This window comes from Aquarana catesbeiana, linkage group LG06 (assembly GCF_042186555.1).
Source record: "Aquarana catesbeiana isolate 2022-GZ linkage group LG06, ASM4218655v1, whole genome shotgun sequence".
Lineage (NCBI taxonomy): Eukaryota > Metazoa > Chordata > Amphibia > Anura > Ranidae > Aquarana > Aquarana catesbeiana.
In genome coordinates this window covers 367144426-367163707 of record NC_133329.1, presented here as the reverse complement: position 1 = coordinate 367163707, position 19282 = coordinate 367144426, and the positions used below count along the sequence as shown (strand labels likewise).

Sequence of the window (19282 nt, the reverse complement as noted above, 5' to 3'; positions counted from 1 at the left end):
TGTTTTTGCTTTTTAAGGTAAGTACCGCATAAGGGGATAGTGAATTGACATTTTCAATATCATATGCTATATTTGGAATTCTGCTTTCTTTAACAAATGAGCACAAAACATTTCCCAGTTTTACATTGATTAACATCACAGAGCTGCTAAGAAAAAAGATGCTGGACAATTGTATCTTTGAACAGCGAGAAGGGCCAGCAGCTATCACTGACTGCAGGCCTAGCTATGTCTGAGATCTGAATGAAGACGAATTTCCACTCATGGGCACCAACAAATCATATATTATTTGTGGTTGCCTAGGCAAGTGCTCCTCTGCTCTTCCTACCCTAGGTAGAGGAGGTAGTGAGGAGGTCAGGTAAAAAAGGGAAATAGCAGAGCTAGGAGAAAGAGGAGTAAAGCAAAACATTACTCAGCACTCCTTAGTTTTAGACACATCAGCTGTCATCTGGTCTTGATGTGCCAAACAAGGCTCATCATGTCTATTCTCCAACCAAAGCATTCTCAATATATTCCTATGAAGAATCCAAGGGTCAGTGACAACAGCATTATTATGTCAGACCTCCATAGGATTCTTTATAGGAATATACACAAGAAACAAGGAAGTTAATCTCATAGCCAAACCTTGATTGTCTCTGTATGGCCTGCATTGAAGAAAGATCTCCTCTTGGCAGCAGTAATTACTGGCAGGAAGTCAAACTTTACATTACTTTATCAAAAACTAAAGAAACACATTTGTCTGATCCATTTTTAGGAAGGTGAGAAAAAGAGACAGTTGGAGGGATAGCAGAGTTGGATAGAGAGAGCAAGGGTGGGGAGAGTGACGTAAAACCTTACATTGCTGATGGATTTGTAGGCATCTTTGGCTGTCTTGATAGGGAGAGCATCTGGCACCATGGTACAGTGTCCTCTGCTCTTCTCATACAGTTCTTTGTATTTCAGCTTTAAATATAAACACATACATTAGTATCATCACTTTATATAATACGATTTAAAAAATCCTTAACCAGGCAATTTACTGGCTTCCAACAAAGCAATGGCTTTCACCACCAGTTTAAATCACACATTATGCTGGCAATGCTGCATTAGAATAATTGTATAGAGGATCATAAATAGAAATAATGATAAAAAATAATAGATATATTGAAAATAATTTTATAAATAATATTCCTCATTCTTTAATAAGATGTTAAGACTAAATGTTCATGTCAAGACCACTGATGTTGCTTCTCCATAGTAAATGACCAGTCAATCAAAAAATGACTCTTTTTAACTACTAAAGTAACTAAATCTGATTGTTTTTTAAGACTTGTATCTTTTTTGACTTGTTTATATTACAGTTACTTACCGTATGTCTAGAGAACTTTTAGATTTATGACAACTAAATACAGATACACACCTCGCTGATTTTGTCCTTTACTTTTCGCGCATGTAGCAGTGCTGGGGTATCATGGATTGTGGTGTAAGACTTGGCCTTAACCTTGTTCCAATCCATTTTGTAGATGTTCTGCAAATGTAAGACACATACATTAGAAATTGTATCAATCTTTAAGTATATAAACCACTATAAAGTTTAATTCTTACTTGATCTGAAATTCTGCTTTGCTCCTTTGTTCATCCTTCCTTAGTAAGCCACGGTTTAGTGTTATTAATACCAAGCCTACTGTCCCATAGCATTATTGGAAAGAGCTGGAGTACTATATATTAATAGCTCAGACACTAATTTTAAAATGGATAAGGATATTAAGGTTATTGAGTTTCATTCTTAGTCTTTGTATAAAAGGATTGGGAGTCATAGAGGTCTAGTGGTAATAGATGGTCTGGTTATGGAGCTGCAGTGTTAGCAATTTCATAATGATGTGTTCACAGAGATCCAAAGGTAGCACTTGATAAAAGGGGTAGAGGTCAAAGGGACCTAATGTTATCATTGGTGGGGGTCAAAGAAATCCTGTCACATTTTGTATAAATGAGTTGGGTTAAAGAGTTCACCCTGGCCCTTAAGGCCCAGTAGAAATGATCAGTAAATCGGACAAAAGATACCGCTTTCAAAGCTATCGTAGGATAATCTGATCGTTAGTACACAGCTTTCCTCAGAAATTATCCAAAGGGATAAACACGAAAATTTTTCTCGTACGATACCAGATTGTAAAATTTGTATTCTGTTGTACGATCTGGTCTTTTTTTCAGCAGGACTGCGGGAAAATGCAGTTCCGGCACCAGAACTGAATGTATGTAATGGCAAGATGATGCTGGCTGCTGGGGAATCTATTGTTGCTGGAGGGGATCTATTGGATCTATTTTTGTGAAGGAAGGGGGTCTATTGTTGCTGGGGGGTTCTTCTGTTGCTCATGGGGGATCTATTGTTGCTAGGATGGGTCTTAGGTTGCTGGGGGGGTCAGTCGTTGCTGGGAGGGATGTACTGTTGAGGGAGGAGTCTTTGTTGCTTGCTGCTGGAGGGGCTACTGGGAAATCTATTGTTGCTGGGGTGTCCATTTTTGCTAGATCTATTTTCCTACCTTTCTTGTTATCATTAACAAATTCCATACAAAATACTTAGCACCACAAAATGATACTTGGTTCTGTATTCTCTAAAAGAGGTGGTACTGGGTGGGTAAGGGGTGGAACCAAGGAACGGTGCTCAGAGGTGGGTAGGGGCGGAGTCAAGGGGTGACTCAGAAAAGAGGAGTTCCTGCACCTATTCTCTGAGAAAAAAAAGCCCTGCGTATGGGAATTTTCGTACTTTAGTAACCTTCTTTTTATATCCTAGCATGCAAGAAAACTGGAGGATCATTCATCTGATAATCTCATTGTGTGTACCAGGCATTAAATAAAGCTGTCAGGTTACAGAACTGTAATGTCAGCACTTCTATAAAGGGGGTGTGGCCATGTAGCTCCAGTTTAAGAAAAAAAAGAGCAAAAGAAGATATGTAAAATTGATCCTAAATCCAAAAATGAAGTAAATGCTTTTAAGTGGGAAAGAGCCTAAACTAAAATAGAATTTTAGAAACTCTCCAGCTCCAAATGTACCCTAGGAAAGTTTGGTATGAGAACCAATAATACCATCTTGCTCAGAGCCTACTTAAAGCGGAACTAAAGGCAAAATTACAAAGCTTACTACAGGCATGCTATTTATTGCAGAAGAGACATACAATGTCTCTTCTGCAATAAAATTAACCTATCTGCCTGCTCACGGTCTTCTGTGGCATGTGTATGGGTTGTGCAAGCACAGCTCAGTTTACATTGCCGACGCAGACCCTGTATGTGCAAAAATCATGACATCCTGCATTAGCCAATCAAGACAACTGAATACTGGCACCTGAAAAAAAGGCAGGGAGAAAATGCCAGCTTCACCAAGAGACCTCTTGCTTGGGCACTGAACCATTGGAGAGCTGGTATTATGAGTTTAGTTCCACTTTCAATAGGCACCTAAAGGCTTCTATATCTAAACAATGACCAAATCCAGTTATTATGTGAAAAACAAGCCTCACGATGTAAAAATCTAGCTCCTCCCACTGTCATTTAAGCAGGCACAGCCTACATGAGAGTGGAAACTCTGCTATGAATTTAGGAGCAGTGCAGTATCATCGCCACCCCATCACACGGAGCTGCATTAGAACTTCGCTGGCAGATTCTACAAGTATTTTTGGGGACTTTGCATGGGGACTAAGAGAAAAATGTAAGTACAGAAGCACCTATAATTAGATGCTGCACAGCCTAGATGAGAGTGGAAACTCTTATGAATTTAGGAGCAGTGCAGCATCATTGCCACCCCATCACATGAGCTGCATTAGGTGAACTTTACTGGTAGATTCTAGAGGTATTTTTTTGGGACTTTGCATGGGGTCTAAGAGAAAATTGTAAGTACAGAAACACTTATAATTAAGTGCTGAAGTATTTATTCATAATAGGAGACCATAGTTCTATATTAAGTTTAGAACAACACAAGACAAACTCTGTAACCATACTTACTTCACTGATCTGCTTTCCAGCTCTCTGAGCTCGGTTGTGCTCTGGCGTGTCAATCACAGATGTGAATTTGTCCTTCCCCTTCTCATAGAGCTCTTTGTACTTCCACTAGTAAACACAAAACAGATAGAGAGCTGCAGCAGAAATTCTAAATGTTTATTAATGTTTATCTAGTGTGTAGTTTAGATACAGTAAAATGACAGCTGATATTACTCATGCCCACTTTTTTTTTTTAATCCATATTCTCCAGTTTATAAGATGATTTGCAAACAGTGCCAAGGGTTTTGATCTCTTTTTAAAGAAGACACATAAACGTATCAGTAATTATGCAACCAAGCAGCAGAAGTCTGGTTCTACAGAGTACTGCTAAAAAACCCAGCAATCCAACATATATATATACTGTGTGTGTGTGTGTATGTATATATATATATATATATATATATATATATATATATATATACCACTTCCTGTCATTATTTCTTATGAATTAGGAAAGTAGACAGACAGATGTGAATTGTGAAATACCTATCAACCAATAGCATCGTGAAGATAGGCTTATATTTCTGTCAGAAGTTTTTTCTATACAAAACCAAATGCTATTGGTTGTAAAGTTGCAAATCATCCTAATATCATTTAGGAGAAATAGATCTTTTTTTATATATGCATGAGGTGCTAGAACTGTGCAGATATGTACTGTTATCTGTGATTGGAAATTATGTGTTGTGCTAAATTGTGCTAATTTGTTGTGCTAGAGTGTATATATAAAGTTTAGCATGTGTATGGGCCTATATACATTTATCTGTTGGTTTTATTACTGTGCAATATGTTCTCCACCTATCAATTGTATCGGGAGCACAGGTAAAAATTCACCCCAACCACTCCTATGCTGACCACATCAATCTCTTAAACTCTGATAACACCCAATGGGTTTGATTTACTAAAAGAAAAGTGTGTGGTTACTTTGCAAAATAAATGTTGACTTAGCTTAATGAATTAGGTAACAATCGTCAAAAATGTACAAAGTATTTTTTTTTTAATTCCCTTGCACATGATTAGGTATTCAAACTGAATACCATTTCTCCTTATTTATGAAGCGAAGTGAACATTCACTTTTTGAACAGCCTCTGTTCCTTTAGTACAGTCTAATTAAGCCTATTTTGGCACATTTTGTGTTGCGAACTGAAAAAGATTTCCATAAAACAGTGGCTATCATAAAAAGAATTAGGATGCATTTTTTTTTTTGCAGTTTTGGTTCAATCATTGTGCGGCACACCAACGTTTAAATGTGTACAATATCAAGCAACCATTTTGCTGGTGTGACTTAAGCACTAATCTTTATATCCCAATATTCAATTTTGTGAATTGGACGTTAAGCCAAACAATGCAAAAAAAAGTACCAATATGGTCATAGAAGGACCTTTAGTTCGCAATTCACAGTTAAGAAAAACAGAAGTGCTTTTGTAATAGCTTACCTTGAAGTGTACCTGTCACTTATGCTAAAAGTCAGCAGCCATTTTTTTTTATTTTTTATGTAAGACTGTTATTTCAGAGGAGTTAAACAACTAATTCATTGTCAGCTCTGCTGTGGTGCAGGTTGTGTGTTTGCCTCATGCTGCAGTGAAGCTGCTGATTTCTTGAGAATAATTCTTTATAGGACATTAGGCAGCTGAGGGCTGTAAATATGAACAGTAGTGATGTGCCTAGAGAACTATTTTGAAATATGTTTGCCTCCAATGTGACAAGTTCAGTTTACAAAACGTTTTATCATCACAGTCATGCAATTCAAAGCTCAAATACATACAGCAATAACAACACATATGTTACTATTCACATCAAGGCAAAACATCATTAGTCGTGACTTCACACAGATAACATGCAACTCTAGAACAGCAATGTGACAAACAATCTCGCCTGCAGTAATGTGTTATGAAATAAATGGTATTGTAGCTCCAGTGACTCTGCAGTGATAGCCTTCATCCCATCTAGACCAAGAATTGATTATTTCATTGCAGTGGTGCAGGCTCATTTCCTTTGTGACACTCTTGTACTTCTCTGGACGTGTGAATCATTGTCTTAGGGTTGTTGTTAATTATCTGATGAACTGAACATATGCTCTGTAAATTGCTCTGTATACTGTTGCTGTAAGTGGGCTGGTTACGCGTCACATGGATTATCCATTGATTGCAAGGAGATTATTCTCAATTGTTCATTATAAAACTGGTGACATTATCAGCCAGACACGACCCCTCTCTATACTGCATATATTATTCTAATGCCGCGTACACACGAGCGGACTTTCTATCCTACTTGGTCCGGCACACTTTCCGACGGACTTTGTCCGCCAGGTGCGCCGGACTTTAAAACGAACGGACTTGCCCACACACGCCGGGATTTTCCGGCGGGCTAAGTCCGCCCGTCTTTCCGACGGACTTTCGCCGGAGTTCCGGCGGACTTTCAGAATGAACGGACTTGCCCACACACGGACAAGTCCGTTCATTTTGAACGTGACTCAGGTGCGACGGGACTAGAAAAGGATGTCAATTTTGCCGCTTTTATCGGCTAGATTGACACCTTGCGAGCCCCGTCGCGGGGCATACCAGGCCCTTAGGTCTGGTATGGATTATAAAGGGGAACCCCGCTACGCCGAAAAAACGGCGTGGGGTCCCCCCTAAAATCCATACCAGACCCCGATCCGAGCACGCAGCCTGGCCGGTCAGGAAAGGGGGTGGGGACGAGCGAGCGCCCCCCCCCCCTCCTGAACCGTACCAGGCCGCATGCCCTCAACATGGGGGGTGGGTGCTTTGGGGGAGGGGGGCGCCATATGATGTCACAGTCCCTGGGCATGCTGGGACTGTGACGTTTTAGGGGGCGTGGTCGGGGGGCGTGGTCGACCACGCCCCTAAAACGTCACAGTCCCAGCATGCCCAGGGACTGTGACATCATATGGGGGCGGGGTCTCCGCCTATATAAGTCACAACGCAGCCCTCAGAGACCAGTCCAGCCGGAGAGAGCGTCGTGTCAACATCTGGGGGAAGAGAAGAGAAGAGAAGCCAAGAAGCCAAGAAGTCCGGACCTCCGCTCGCAATAGAGCTACATGAAGAGAGCGGAGGGGCCGGCCGAAGACCTGCGACACCGGGAGAAGAGGCCGGAGAGCGGAGAAGAACCAACCGGACGCCGGGAGAAGATGAAGCGGAGGGACCCCCGAAGCCGGAAGAAGACCCCCCCCCGGAGCTGTTTAATAAAATATTTTAAAAACCTGTGTGGTGTGTTTTATTACTTACACTTTTTTCCTAGGTAAATGGGTAGGGGTACCATGTACCCCATACTCATTTACATAGGGTGGGGGGCCGGGATCTGGGGGCCCCCTTATTAAAGGGGGCTCCCAGATTCCGATAAGCCCCCGCCCGCAGACCCCGACAACCAACGGCCAGGGTTGTCGGGAAGAGGCCCTTGTCCTCATCAACATGGGGACAAGGTGCTTTGGGGGGGGGGGGCGCAGGGCGCCCCCCTCCCCCAAAGCACCCACCCCCCCATGTTGAGGGCATGCGGCCTGGTACGGTTCAGGAGGGGGGGGGGGCGCTCGCTCGTCCCCACCCCCTTTCCTGACCGGCCAGGCTGCGTGCTCGGATCGGGGTCTGGTATGGATTTTAGGGGGACCCCACGCCGTTTTTTCGGCGTAGCGGGGTTCCCCTTTATAATCCATACCAGACCTAAGGGCCTGGTATGCCCCGCGCTCGCCGCAATAGGAAGATTTGTTTTTCCTATTGCAGCGAGCGCGAGATGCAATACCATCCCCTCGTGTCGTATTTGGTCTGTCGGACCAGCCTACACACGAGCGGGCTTTCCGTCGGACCAGCACACACACGAGCGGACTTTCCGCCCGAAACTGAGTCCGACGGAAAGATTTCAAACATGTTTGAAATCTAGGTCCGGCGGGCTTTTGGGAAGAAGTCCGCCGGAAAAGTCCGCCGCCGCCCACACACGGGCGGATTGTCCGGCACACTCTGGTCCGCCGGACCAAGTATGCCGGAAAGTCCGACCGTGTGTACGCGGCATAAGTCTTTATACTTGCATTGAGGGTAAAATAGAACAGAAAACAGTATTTCAGAGCTTCAGATAGGATATTTAATTTAAACATGAAGTATAATAAGTGAAAGCATTCCGTAATCTTCTTATACTAGCCAGTAAATTCGGCAACTGTGCTAGAGTCAGAACCTTGATTCAATTTATTATAATCTGAGTTCTCTGTAGACCCTTGTAGAACGCAGAGTCAAAAAAGGAGTTTTATTAAAAAAAAACCTTGCAATAATTAAACGCTATGAAATACATTTAGGAGTGTTTACTGGCAGGCTATAATGACCCATAACTATAGGGTAATGGAGGTATAGGGAGGTAGACCACTTTGCCTGGGATATAGTTAAAGTTATGTGTTTCATCTGATGTAGATGGATTCTCTTTAGGTGGTTCTCTGACGAACAGGGGCAATATAATTACTTAGGTTGGACAAAAATATGGAAACACTACATTATTTGCAGGTGTGAAAGTGACGACATGTTTTGCATTGAAAGTGGAATTGATGTAACATTCTTTTGCTTTCGCTGTGTGATGAGACACCGAGCTAACAGGTGGGAAGCCTCACTTTCGTCATTCACTGCATGCGCTGCTACTAATGTGGAGGCATGTCTGAGCTTACTGCATTTAAAGAGGGCAAATTATTGGTACCAGCTTAGCTGGTGCCTCTGTGATTGAAGTTTCCAATTTATTTACAGTGTCGCGAGGTACGGTATCAAAGGTTATGACGGCACATACAGTTTCCAGGAAAACATCGTATTATAAGTATAATCGTGGTTGACATGGTCAACTGACCGAAAGAGACAAAAGACAACTGCACAGGGTTGTGACCACGATTTTTGCATGAAAATTGGTATCAGATTCCAGTATCTACTAAACAAGACTTTTATTTGTTAATTCCCAGGAGAATTCAGGCTTTATTGGATGCCAAAGGCATTCCAACACCATATTAGGTAACAATTTTGTTCTTTTACTGTAATTTTGTCCAACCCCTGTATATCCCAAGTATAGCTTAGAGATATATGGAGACAAATGCCTAAAAGGAGGTGTTTATCTCTACAAATCATTCGTTTAAAGTAAATCACTCATATGCCACATCCGTAAAATGAATTGAAAAGAAAAAGAAACCCTTTAGGTCGGACTTTGGAAGCAGATTGGAGCAATATATTGTCTTAAAAAAATTAAAGTTTATTGAACATATATACATAGACATAAGCAATATAAAATTATAAAACGGTATCGTCCATTGACAGCCACGCAGATGTCAGAAAAGATAGACGTTACATATACCCAAATAACGAGATCTTGTTCTTTGGGTATATGTAACGTTCATCTTTTCTGGCCATTGCTTGGCCGTCAATGGACGATAAAATTTTATAATTATTATATTGCTTATGTCTATGTGTAAATAATCAATAAACTTTAATTTTTTTAAGACAATATATTGCTCCAATCTGCTTTCAAAGTCCGACCTAGAGGGTTTCTTTTTTCTTTTCAATTTATCTCTACAAAGTAAGGAAATTCATCTATTAGATAGGTATCACATTTTGTCTTGGTGACAATGGCCACCAGCACAAATAGAGAGAGTGAATCTACCTAGATAGACCAGAAACATGAAAGTGAGCTTGACACGAGTTCTAATCTACCCCTACTCTATCCAAAACTAACTTTAGCAATAAGAAAGAAAATCATTACATTTGCAATCAACTTTTCATGTATGATTCTAACTGCACTGCTGTGATAGGGATTTATTTTGTCATAAAGTTCAGTATTAGGCTATTAGACTAGTGCTTTGTCACTGATTAGAGGGAAGTGCTGCATTATTCTGCATAAAGACAGTGTAACATCTCTGAAAAGCTGAGGTGTGTTAGGAAGCAAGGGTACATGGCCTGTGCAGAGTTTTGTCTTTGGAATTACCTGACTCCACATGCTGGTGTTGTAACGGGCCTGTAACATATCTGGCCTCTGACTTTCATTGCAGCCATGTTCCCGCAGCATCTTGGCAGTAGATTTGTACTTTTTCTGTTCATGCAAAGACCAACGAAGAACACTAATGACATGTAAGACAGCACTAGATCCCTCAAAATGCATGTGCAGGGATGTAGGCAGAGAAAAACACTTTGTACTATGGAAAGCCATGGCAAATAAAGATTTTTTTCAGAGGTAATCTAGTATTCATATTTAAAATCATTTCAACACATTGCAGTCTGCATTATATTTTTAAAATTTATGGACACATTTCACATTATCAGATTGTTATAATTGTAATGGGAAACTATAATGGTTTTAGCCAATTATATAAATGAAAAATACATGTATTGGTTTTTAATTTGTTGTTTTTTATGTTTTTTACTATCTATATACATTTTTTATATTATAAATTACATCTAACACATAATAAAGGATTATCATAGCATTATGGGATCGCTAAAGAGACATCACAGCAGAAGGTCCCTGCTTTGAAGGCCAGTTTGTCTGAATAAAACTTTAGACTGAGCCACTTGATAAGGGATCAATGACAGTTGCTCAGCTTGAGCAACTGATATTTGCAAGCGAAAGGCTTTTTTTCAACAAGGGGACAAAGCAATAGAAGAACACAGGTCAAAATGAGTCTGAACTCAACCTACTGAATTAGCTAGAAAATACAAGATGTATGAAAGTAAATACAAAATTATGAGAGATATGATTTCGACCTCATTAAAAAAAATAAAAGTATATATACACAGTATATATATATATATAGATATATATATATATATATATATCTATATATATATATATAGATATATATCTATATATATATATATATAGATATATAGATATATATCTATATATATATATATATAGATATATATAGATATATAGAGAGAGAGTATATTTTGTATTTTTATTAATTATTATAATTATTCAGTCCTAACTATAATAAAGAAAGAGAGAGCATATGCATAAAACCACTATACATTCCCCCAGTGTCCATGTATTCCATGATTCTCACTGCAAATATGTACAGCTCAAAAGCATAATACATTTTGAAATATTTTAGAATAATTTATAGGGTCACTTCTGATAAATAAAAATAATTAAAAAAGGTATATTATATCTTTACTTATAGTCTGTTTTGATTTAAATACCATTAGAAAGAATCATAGAACCTTTTTTGCCATAAAAATTCCAAGTACAGAAAGTATTTTTTTTATAGGCACACTCAAACATGGAGGATCAGTTGAGTGGCAAGAACACTGGAACCAAGAGAAAGACATTTCTTCCTGATGACACCCCACGCAGACGAAGAACAGACGGGCCACCAGCCTGCATTAACTGGCAATGGGCAACCTTGTTACCTGGCTGATCTGTTCACTGGCAGTTTTAGCCAAAAGGTGGCGGGGGTCATCCACGACAACGCTGTAGTGCGTTTTCTCCTTCTCATGGGCAGCTTTGTATAATTTCTGCTCAGAAATGTACAGGGAGATTATAGCTTAATAAAACACAATATAATTTGTAAACAAAGTCAAGAGTTGGCTTTGGGTAAATTAAATAATCGAGACAAAAGTTGTAGTAAGAATGGCAATAGAGAAAAATCCAAATTTTGGTAAGTAATAGAAATATAGCAAAGGTACAGTAATACAAGTATTCTTAAATCTGTAAAAAAAAGCATAGGAGTTAAACACAATTTATATAATAACAATTAAATAATACTTATTACCTTTACAAAAATAAAACAGATAAGTCTAATGCCTTAAAAAGTGTACTTCTTTTTTTATTGTAACAAGTCCCAGCTTAGGCGAACACTATACTACATAACTAGTCTAGCCATAAAAACAATTCATAAACCTTCCTCTACATATTTCATATAATAATACAATGTTGCACAATTAGGTAAGAATTAAAGCTATTTACAGTACTGGCACCAAGTCTGATTAGGTTCTTTCTACAATATCTTACCATAATCTGTGTGTTTTTTTTTAACACTGCTCTGGTAATAGTCCACTATTCAAAATTTATATATTAGTAGATACATTTTTTGGCTTACTTAGAAACCAAATGTAAAGAGGAGTGGTATGTAGTAGCCAGTAGCAACCAATTGGAACTCTATTGATTTTCATAGTCATAAGTTATATGTTGTTCAATACATAAAAAATATGTGTGGGTATATCCATTATGATATGTATACTGTTGTATGGTATTATTATATTGTAATTTTCATCAATGTTTTTTTATGATGAATCATAGGATTTTTCTTTCTTTTAATGAAATGTTCTCATATGTATTTGAGAGGCTTTTTTAAAGTTTTTAGGCAATAATGTTGTAATAATTAAGTGATAGTTTGTATGTTTTTCAAATTTCTCTTGAAAGTTGTTTTGGATGTGCAGAGACTTTCTGATTAGTGAACTGGCCCCGTAGTGTTCATATAGATTTCATGTAAGCAATAATTTGGATTTGCACTCCGAAAATATGATGTAGTTAGTAAGCTACACCATGTCAGCTGTACAATAGTGTGGATGCAGTTGTGCCCTGGGACTGGCAGGGCATGGAAAGCCATAGGTTACCTAAGCTTGGGTTCATACCGCTGCCATTGTGCTGCATCAGCCAGCACTGCCCAACATATACACAATGCAAAGACAAAGCAAACAGCCTTGCTTTCGATAGGTGTAGTACACACCAATGCACTGCATTAGTGTGAACTGCAATGAAATGATGCAGGCATTATTTTATCGAAGCACGTGGCACGGGACCACATATCACCACCATGCGTCGCAACACACTGCTATGCAGAGAATTTAGCAAAGTTTTATTTTTGATACTTCCAATAAAGTTAAAAAAAAAAAAAGTAAACAATGTTAAAATAGTTGTATATCATTTATAGGTTAAGTCAGTGTTTCTCAACTCCAGTCCTCAAGGCGCCCCAACAGGTCATGTTTCCAGGATTTCCCTCAGATGAAACGGCTGTGGTAATTACTAAGGCAGTGAAACTGATCAAATCACCTGTGCAAAATAATGGAAAGCCTGAAAACATGACCTGTTGGGGCATCTTGAGGACTGGAGTTGAGAAACACTGTGTTAAGTTGATCCTGGAAGTATCCGATTGCCTCTCAGGGGTAAAGGAAGGAATTCTTTTCCCCTTCTGGAGCAAATTGAATCATGCTTTGCTGGTGTTTTTTGCCTTCCTCTGGATCAACTGTGGGTATAGGATTGTGTATATGGGATTGTATGATTTTTTCGTTGTATTCCCTTTTATTGGTTTTATTGGTTGGCCTTGTGTCTTTTTTCAACCAGACTAACTATGTAACTATGTAAATATATCATACTACCCCTCACTCCTCCTATATAGCATATACCAGCGGCCACATGTAATTCTGTGCTGGTGTGGACCCAGCTTAAGTCAGAATGAAACACAGTTTGAAGCTGTATGGTAATAAATCTTCCTTATCTTAGTTCCTATAAGACATCTTCTTTATAATTGTTGTGCTTAGTGTAAGCAAACTCTACAGAATGCTGGTCCAGTAACACTGGGCCTCTTATGATTAACCTGAAACTGGATTAAACTACATTCTTCAATGTCATAATTCAAGACCCTTAAGGCAGTGACCACCTCACCTCATTTCCCAGTTCAGTAGCATACTTGAAGTGATTGAGCAGAGGAGTATCTACTGTGTGCTTGAATTTGGACTTTGTCTTTTCAAAGGCCTCGCGGTACTTGTACTGTAGAAGAAGAGAGAAGAATTTATCAAAATGTATTGTTTATCCTCAGTTAGGCTTTTGTAATAAAGAAAAGGACACTAACCAAAAGAGAGTAGCCATATTTATATTTCACTCACACAGCTACAGTAAGCTGTACTTTGCTTGGTTACTATGGGTACACTTTGCACATTGCTTTTTCGATCACCTTATTACAAAAGCCCAAATCCATGTAAGGAGTTACTATCATGGAAAAATCATACCACTGGATGTGTAATTAAGATTGCAGAACACTTGGATTGACATGAAAAGTGCAATGATCATGTGAACTTGGTATGGCTTATATACTGTATATATATATATATATATATATACATATATATATATATTTTTTTTTTTTTTCTCTTTTAGAACGATAAGTGGACATTGATTAAGTTGGTATGCCAAATTTCTTAAAGCGGTAGTAAACCGCTGTTTTTCTCTTTCCCTCCTGCAAGGCAATGTCATAATGTGCTAGTATGCATCGCATCCTACCACATTTTTGTGAAAATTACCTTAGAATGAAGCCCTCCAGTGGCACGCTGTCACTGCTGAAGGTGCTTTCATCTTCACCCGATCTTCCTTCCGGGTTTGTGGACTCTGGCTGTGTTAGTGGCCGAAGCAGCGATGACATCACTCCTGCGCATGTGCGCTGGAGCCACTGTTTACAACACAGGACTCTGAAGGAACGGCACGGTATGCCGTTCCTTCAGAGCGTATGCGCCGGTGACGCCACCGGCTGCATGGTGCTCAATTAGGAGATGTTTACTGTACCTATGGGCAAGCCTTATTATAGGCTTACCTATAGATAAAAGTCATGCATGGGAGTTTACTCCTACTTTAAAACAAATAGTAAATGCAGCTGGGGAGCTGCATTTCCATCGCACCCCACTAGACAGCGCTGAAGGGTGTGGGATGAAAATAGCAGGGCTTTCACATCATTTCCCTAAGCTCCTACAGATAGAGCAATGCTGACAATGTAAAAGACTGTGGGCTTCACTGTTAGGGTTATCAATGGTGCCAACAGCTACGCAGCCACAGGAGCAGCAAGTATGACAATACTTCAGTGATTTTATTGTTGAAATAAAAGCATTGTCACTGTACCAAAAGAAAATTGTTTATCCAAAAATTCCACTGGCATGACCAATGGGCTTTTACAAAATATCCCAGGGGATACTTAAAAGAGAAGAGCGGGAATGAAAAAAACAAATAAACATGCATACTTATCTAGATAGCTGCAGTATTGATCCAATGATGCATCTGTCCCCCACCAGCTCTACACCTAGACCTGGGCAATCACATGATCACTGACTGCTCAGTTCTTGGTTTTTACTGAGCAGAGAGCAGTGACTGTCAATCACCAGCTCTCTGCTCTGCCCCTCCAGCGCTCACTAGAGTGCCCGGCTGAGAGGCCGAACCTGCTGCCGGTCAGGCATCTGGGTGAATCCTGACATTGTTGTCAGGTTCCCTGCAGAGCCTAGACTAGCTCTGTGATGTAAGCTTTAGCCCACTGTCAGCTGAATCTGGGTCACAGGAATGTAGAACTGAGTGCACTTCTGTGACCCACAGGAGAAGTATGGTCAAAAGAGCTTGGGCTTTACTTCTTTAAAAAAAAGAGCTCAGTATTACTGGTATGGGCAGCCTACCCCTCATATGTAAGGCCATATTCCTACCTTACGGAAAACCCTACTGAAAAAGGTGTTTGTACTTACTGCACTGTAGAGTTGTTTGTTTTGTCCAGCCAGAGTCAAGTCAGGTGTGTCAAAGGCGTAGCTGCCAATGCCCTTCAGCCATGTCAAGTCCTCTTTGTATTTGAACTGCAGACAAAAAAATTAAGTTATTACCCCAGCATCAAAAGTTTAATTTTTTTTTTTTTTTACCTAAACATGCAGTGGAGTATTAAAATATTTTTTGCTAGCACATGAATGATTTATTGGAGTGAACACAGATTCCCTTATTTAATAATCTCAGTACACATTGACTACGCAAAGTGAACACTATCTCTTTCTTTAGTAAATCAATCCATTGAGCAACTACATTAAATCTTGCATCCTCTACAAATGACACCTTTATCTTTTAACTATCAAGAGGAGCACCAGAAGAGTGAATAAATCTATAGCTGAAGCATCAAATTAATTTATGTTTTAACAGATGTATGATATTTTTCATTTTTATATAGAAAAAAAATGAAAGCAAATGGAATATTTTCTGTTTAAAAAGCTCTTTAATTATTTCCCAATCAGTATGCTGGCTCTTAGCTTTGTTTTTCTCATTTGCTTTCTCGCATGATTGAGAAGAGCCTTAAAGCTCAACTGAACCATCTGCATTTATTACTAAAATGCAGTCTGGCTGAAAATGCATAAATATGCTTGTTTTACTATGTGTAGCAGCAATGGTCAAAGCAGCCTTGAATTGGCAGCATGCTGGAGAGTCATACCAGTGCCTTACACACAAAGTCCCTACATAATGCTGCAATTAACAGCATTTACGCTACTTGCACTATTAATTGGAGCAATATGTGGGGGAAGGGGGGCATGTCGGACTATTGGAAACCACTGAGTTGTGTGCAAGCCAGCGTTCTGGCAGGAGCCCAACTAGTGCTGGATCACTTTCCCAAAATCTTAAAAAGGTAATTTCATTGATGCAGATGAGGTACTTTTGAGAGCAAATTAGCCCTATGCGCACTGGGTGTTTTCCCAGCTCTTCTGAATGCCTTTTCTCCTGGCAGGAGAAAAGCAGCGCAAAAAAACACACCTAAAGCTGCATTTTACAAATGCGTTTAGGTGCATCAAGCATCTGGATCTTCATTCACTCCTCTGGCCAGAATATTCATTTATTCTGGCCATTTAAATGAATAAATGGTCAAACGCCTAGTGTTTAGGTGTGGTTAAAGGTGTTTACATGTGTTTAGGCGCGTTGGATGTTTTTTCTGCCCAAATGCTCCTCTCTTAAATACAAGTGATGTTTTTGTTTATTTCTGCCTCAAAATGCCTGTAAACGCCTATGTATACCTGGACATATAGGGGGGGATTTACTAAAACTGGGGCACTCAGAATCTGGTGCATCTGCGCACGGTAACCAGCTACTAATTGCAGCTTGTTCAATTAAGCTTTGAGAATAAAACCTGGAAGCTGATTGGTTTCTATGCAGAGCTGCACCAGATGTTGCACTCTGCAGTTTTGGTAAATCTTCCCCATAGGCTACCACAGAGGGGTGTTTAGAGACAGAAAAAAAATGTTGAATGCCCACAAATGCAGCATTTTTGACGCCCAGTGTGCACAAGGCTTTACACAAAGCCGTACAAGACCCCATAGCAACCATTTAGAATATACATTTTACTGACTTAGGTATGATAAAAAAAATGATTTCTTAACATTATATATGATTATATTTGAACTGCCTTATTAATAAACCAGGTTGAGTTTAGGGATATAAAATAACCCCAGGGATGTCCTATTCTCTCCAGTTTACAAATATACTTTGGACAACTTGCAGCACCATCATTATCATTTAATTTGTCATCATGCAAGTAAGGTATCATATAAAGCCGTTGACTTACATCGCTAATGGAATCTGTCACTGCGCGGTGACGGAAGTACTCAGGATGATCGGGAATAGATCTCCAGATACCCAGCTGGCTAACATACTTCTCCTTATATTTAACCTAAAAATAAAAATATATATATATAAATGACGAGTTTAGAATTACCATAAATGTAAGAATACAGACAAGTGTACAAATCCTGTTAGCCACTCACACTGCTGATGTCATCGGTGACTTTGCGGTGATAGATGACATCCAGGGCATCTTTCACTGTGTGGTATTTACCCTTGGCTTTCTCAAAGGTTTCTTTGTAGCGAAGCTGTAGAAAATAGGAAAGAAGTGTTATAAATGGCATGAGTATGGGCTGACACCAAAACCTCCTACCGCGTTCATAATTTGGCCTTGTATTACATAAAAGAGTCAGGCCTTGTAAAGTTCAGTTAAAGATCAGTGTAAACATTTTGGCATTGGACTGACCCAAGTTAGCTAAACCTCTAGAGATCTTGGCTCTGCCAGCTAAAGGGTCTTGCTTCATTGTTGCAGAGACATTATTAAAAAGGCTAACATAGTAATTGAGAACCCCCCCCCCCCATCCTCAATCTTGTGATGGTAGCAGCGTGTAGATGGAAATGGGAACTCAACCGCAGAGATCTCTCTACGCGCTGTGCGACGTTGTACCTAAATAAAATTTATGTCCTTTTTTTCCCCACAAATAGAGCTTTCTTTTGGTGGTATTTAATCACCTCTGCATTTTATTTGCACTATAAACTAAAAAAGACCGACAATTTTTGAAAAACAAAAAAACTATATTTTTTACATTCTGCTATAAAAAATATCCAATGAAAAAAAAACTGAAAAAAATCTAATTTCTTCATCAATTTAGGCCAATATGTATTCTGCTACACATTTTTGCTAAAAAAATCCCAATAAGCCTATATTGATTGGTTTGTGCAAACGTTATAGTTTCTACAAACTATGGGATATTTGTATTTATTTACATTTTTTTTTACTTGTAATGGCGGTGATCAGCAAATTATAGCTGGACTGCGATATTGCGGAGGACAATTTGGACACTGACTGACACTTTTGACAATTTTTGGGGACCGGTGCCATTATTACAGTGATCAGTGCTAAAAAATATGCACTGTCACTGTATTAATGACACCGGCTGGGGGTTAACATCAGGGGCAATCAAAGTGTTAAATGTGTTCCTAGCCAGTGCTTGTGTACTGTGGAGGAGCTGTTTTTACTAAGGTAAAGCATAGATCGGTGTCCCTGCTTTGCAGGAACACAGGATCAATGCCTTCCCTCCTGACAGAACGGCGATCTGCCTTGTTTACATAGGCAGATTGCCGTTCTGCCTGTGTACTGAACAGTCGGCAGTGCCGGCCCTTGTGCGTGCCCTAACTGGAGGAGCCGAATCATGTGTATATATATATATATATATATATATATATATATATTTAAAACTGCTATGGGGCGAGCCTGAAGTGGTTAATGGATGCAGCTGTGTGAATGACTCAAAATACTCACTTGTACAATGCTAAGCTTGGTTTTAAAGGGTTATATGAAAAATCTTTGGTGATATTCAGCACCAATTGTTCCTGAAATATTAAGTTATTCCATACACATAGCCGCAACCAGACACTGGGGTTGATTTACTAAAACTGAAGAGTGCACAATCTGGTACAGCCCTGCATAGAAATCAATCAGCTTCCAGGTTTTCAGCTTCAAGCTTCAAGGCAAAAGCTGATTGGCTACCATGCACAGCTGCACCAGATTTTGCACGCTCCAGTTTTAGTAAATCAACCCCACAGTTTAGTCTTACATACCTGCATTCCGCATAACTCCTGCACTAACCCAGGTTATTGGTGATTGCCTTAAAACTAGTTTAATCTGACTTAGAAGTCCATACTGCCTTGTCTTGCAGTGAAACTAGGTCCAGGTGATTTGCCTTCATATTCAAGGTTTTTTAGGGGTAAAAATGAC

At 39.4% G+C, this 19282-nt stretch overlaps 1 protein-coding gene across 22 annotated transcripts in view; it reads right to left on the bottom strand.

Annotated features, from left to right (window-relative positions):
• The window catches only part of NEB (nebulin), a 309390-nt gene that overhangs the window by 68046 nt on the left and 222062 nt on the right, over window positions 1-19282 (bottom strand). For 19 of the 22 annotated variants that reach the window (XM_073634160.1, XM_073634162.1, XM_073634163.1 and 16 more), the window contains exons 108-115: window positions 17508-17612; window positions 17309-17413; window positions 15462-15566; window positions 13630-13734; window positions 11376-11480; window positions 3967-4071; window positions 1397-1504; window positions 835-939 (exon numbers count right to left, since the gene is read on the bottom strand). In XM_073634160.1, coding sequence (XP_073490261.1) covers window positions 835-939; window positions 1397-1504; window positions 3967-4071; window positions 11376-11480; window positions 13630-13734; window positions 15462-15566; window positions 17309-17413; window positions 17508-17612 — 843 coding nt within the window. Of the gene's footprint in view, window positions 1-834; window positions 940-1396; window positions 1505-3966; window positions 4072-9951; window positions 10057-11375; window positions 11481-13629; window positions 13735-15461; window positions 15567-17308; window positions 17414-17507; window positions 17613-19282 lie in introns of all 22 variants that reach the window. The other 3 variants (XM_073634161.1, XM_073634169.1, XM_073634183.1) reach the window with 1 other exon arrangement.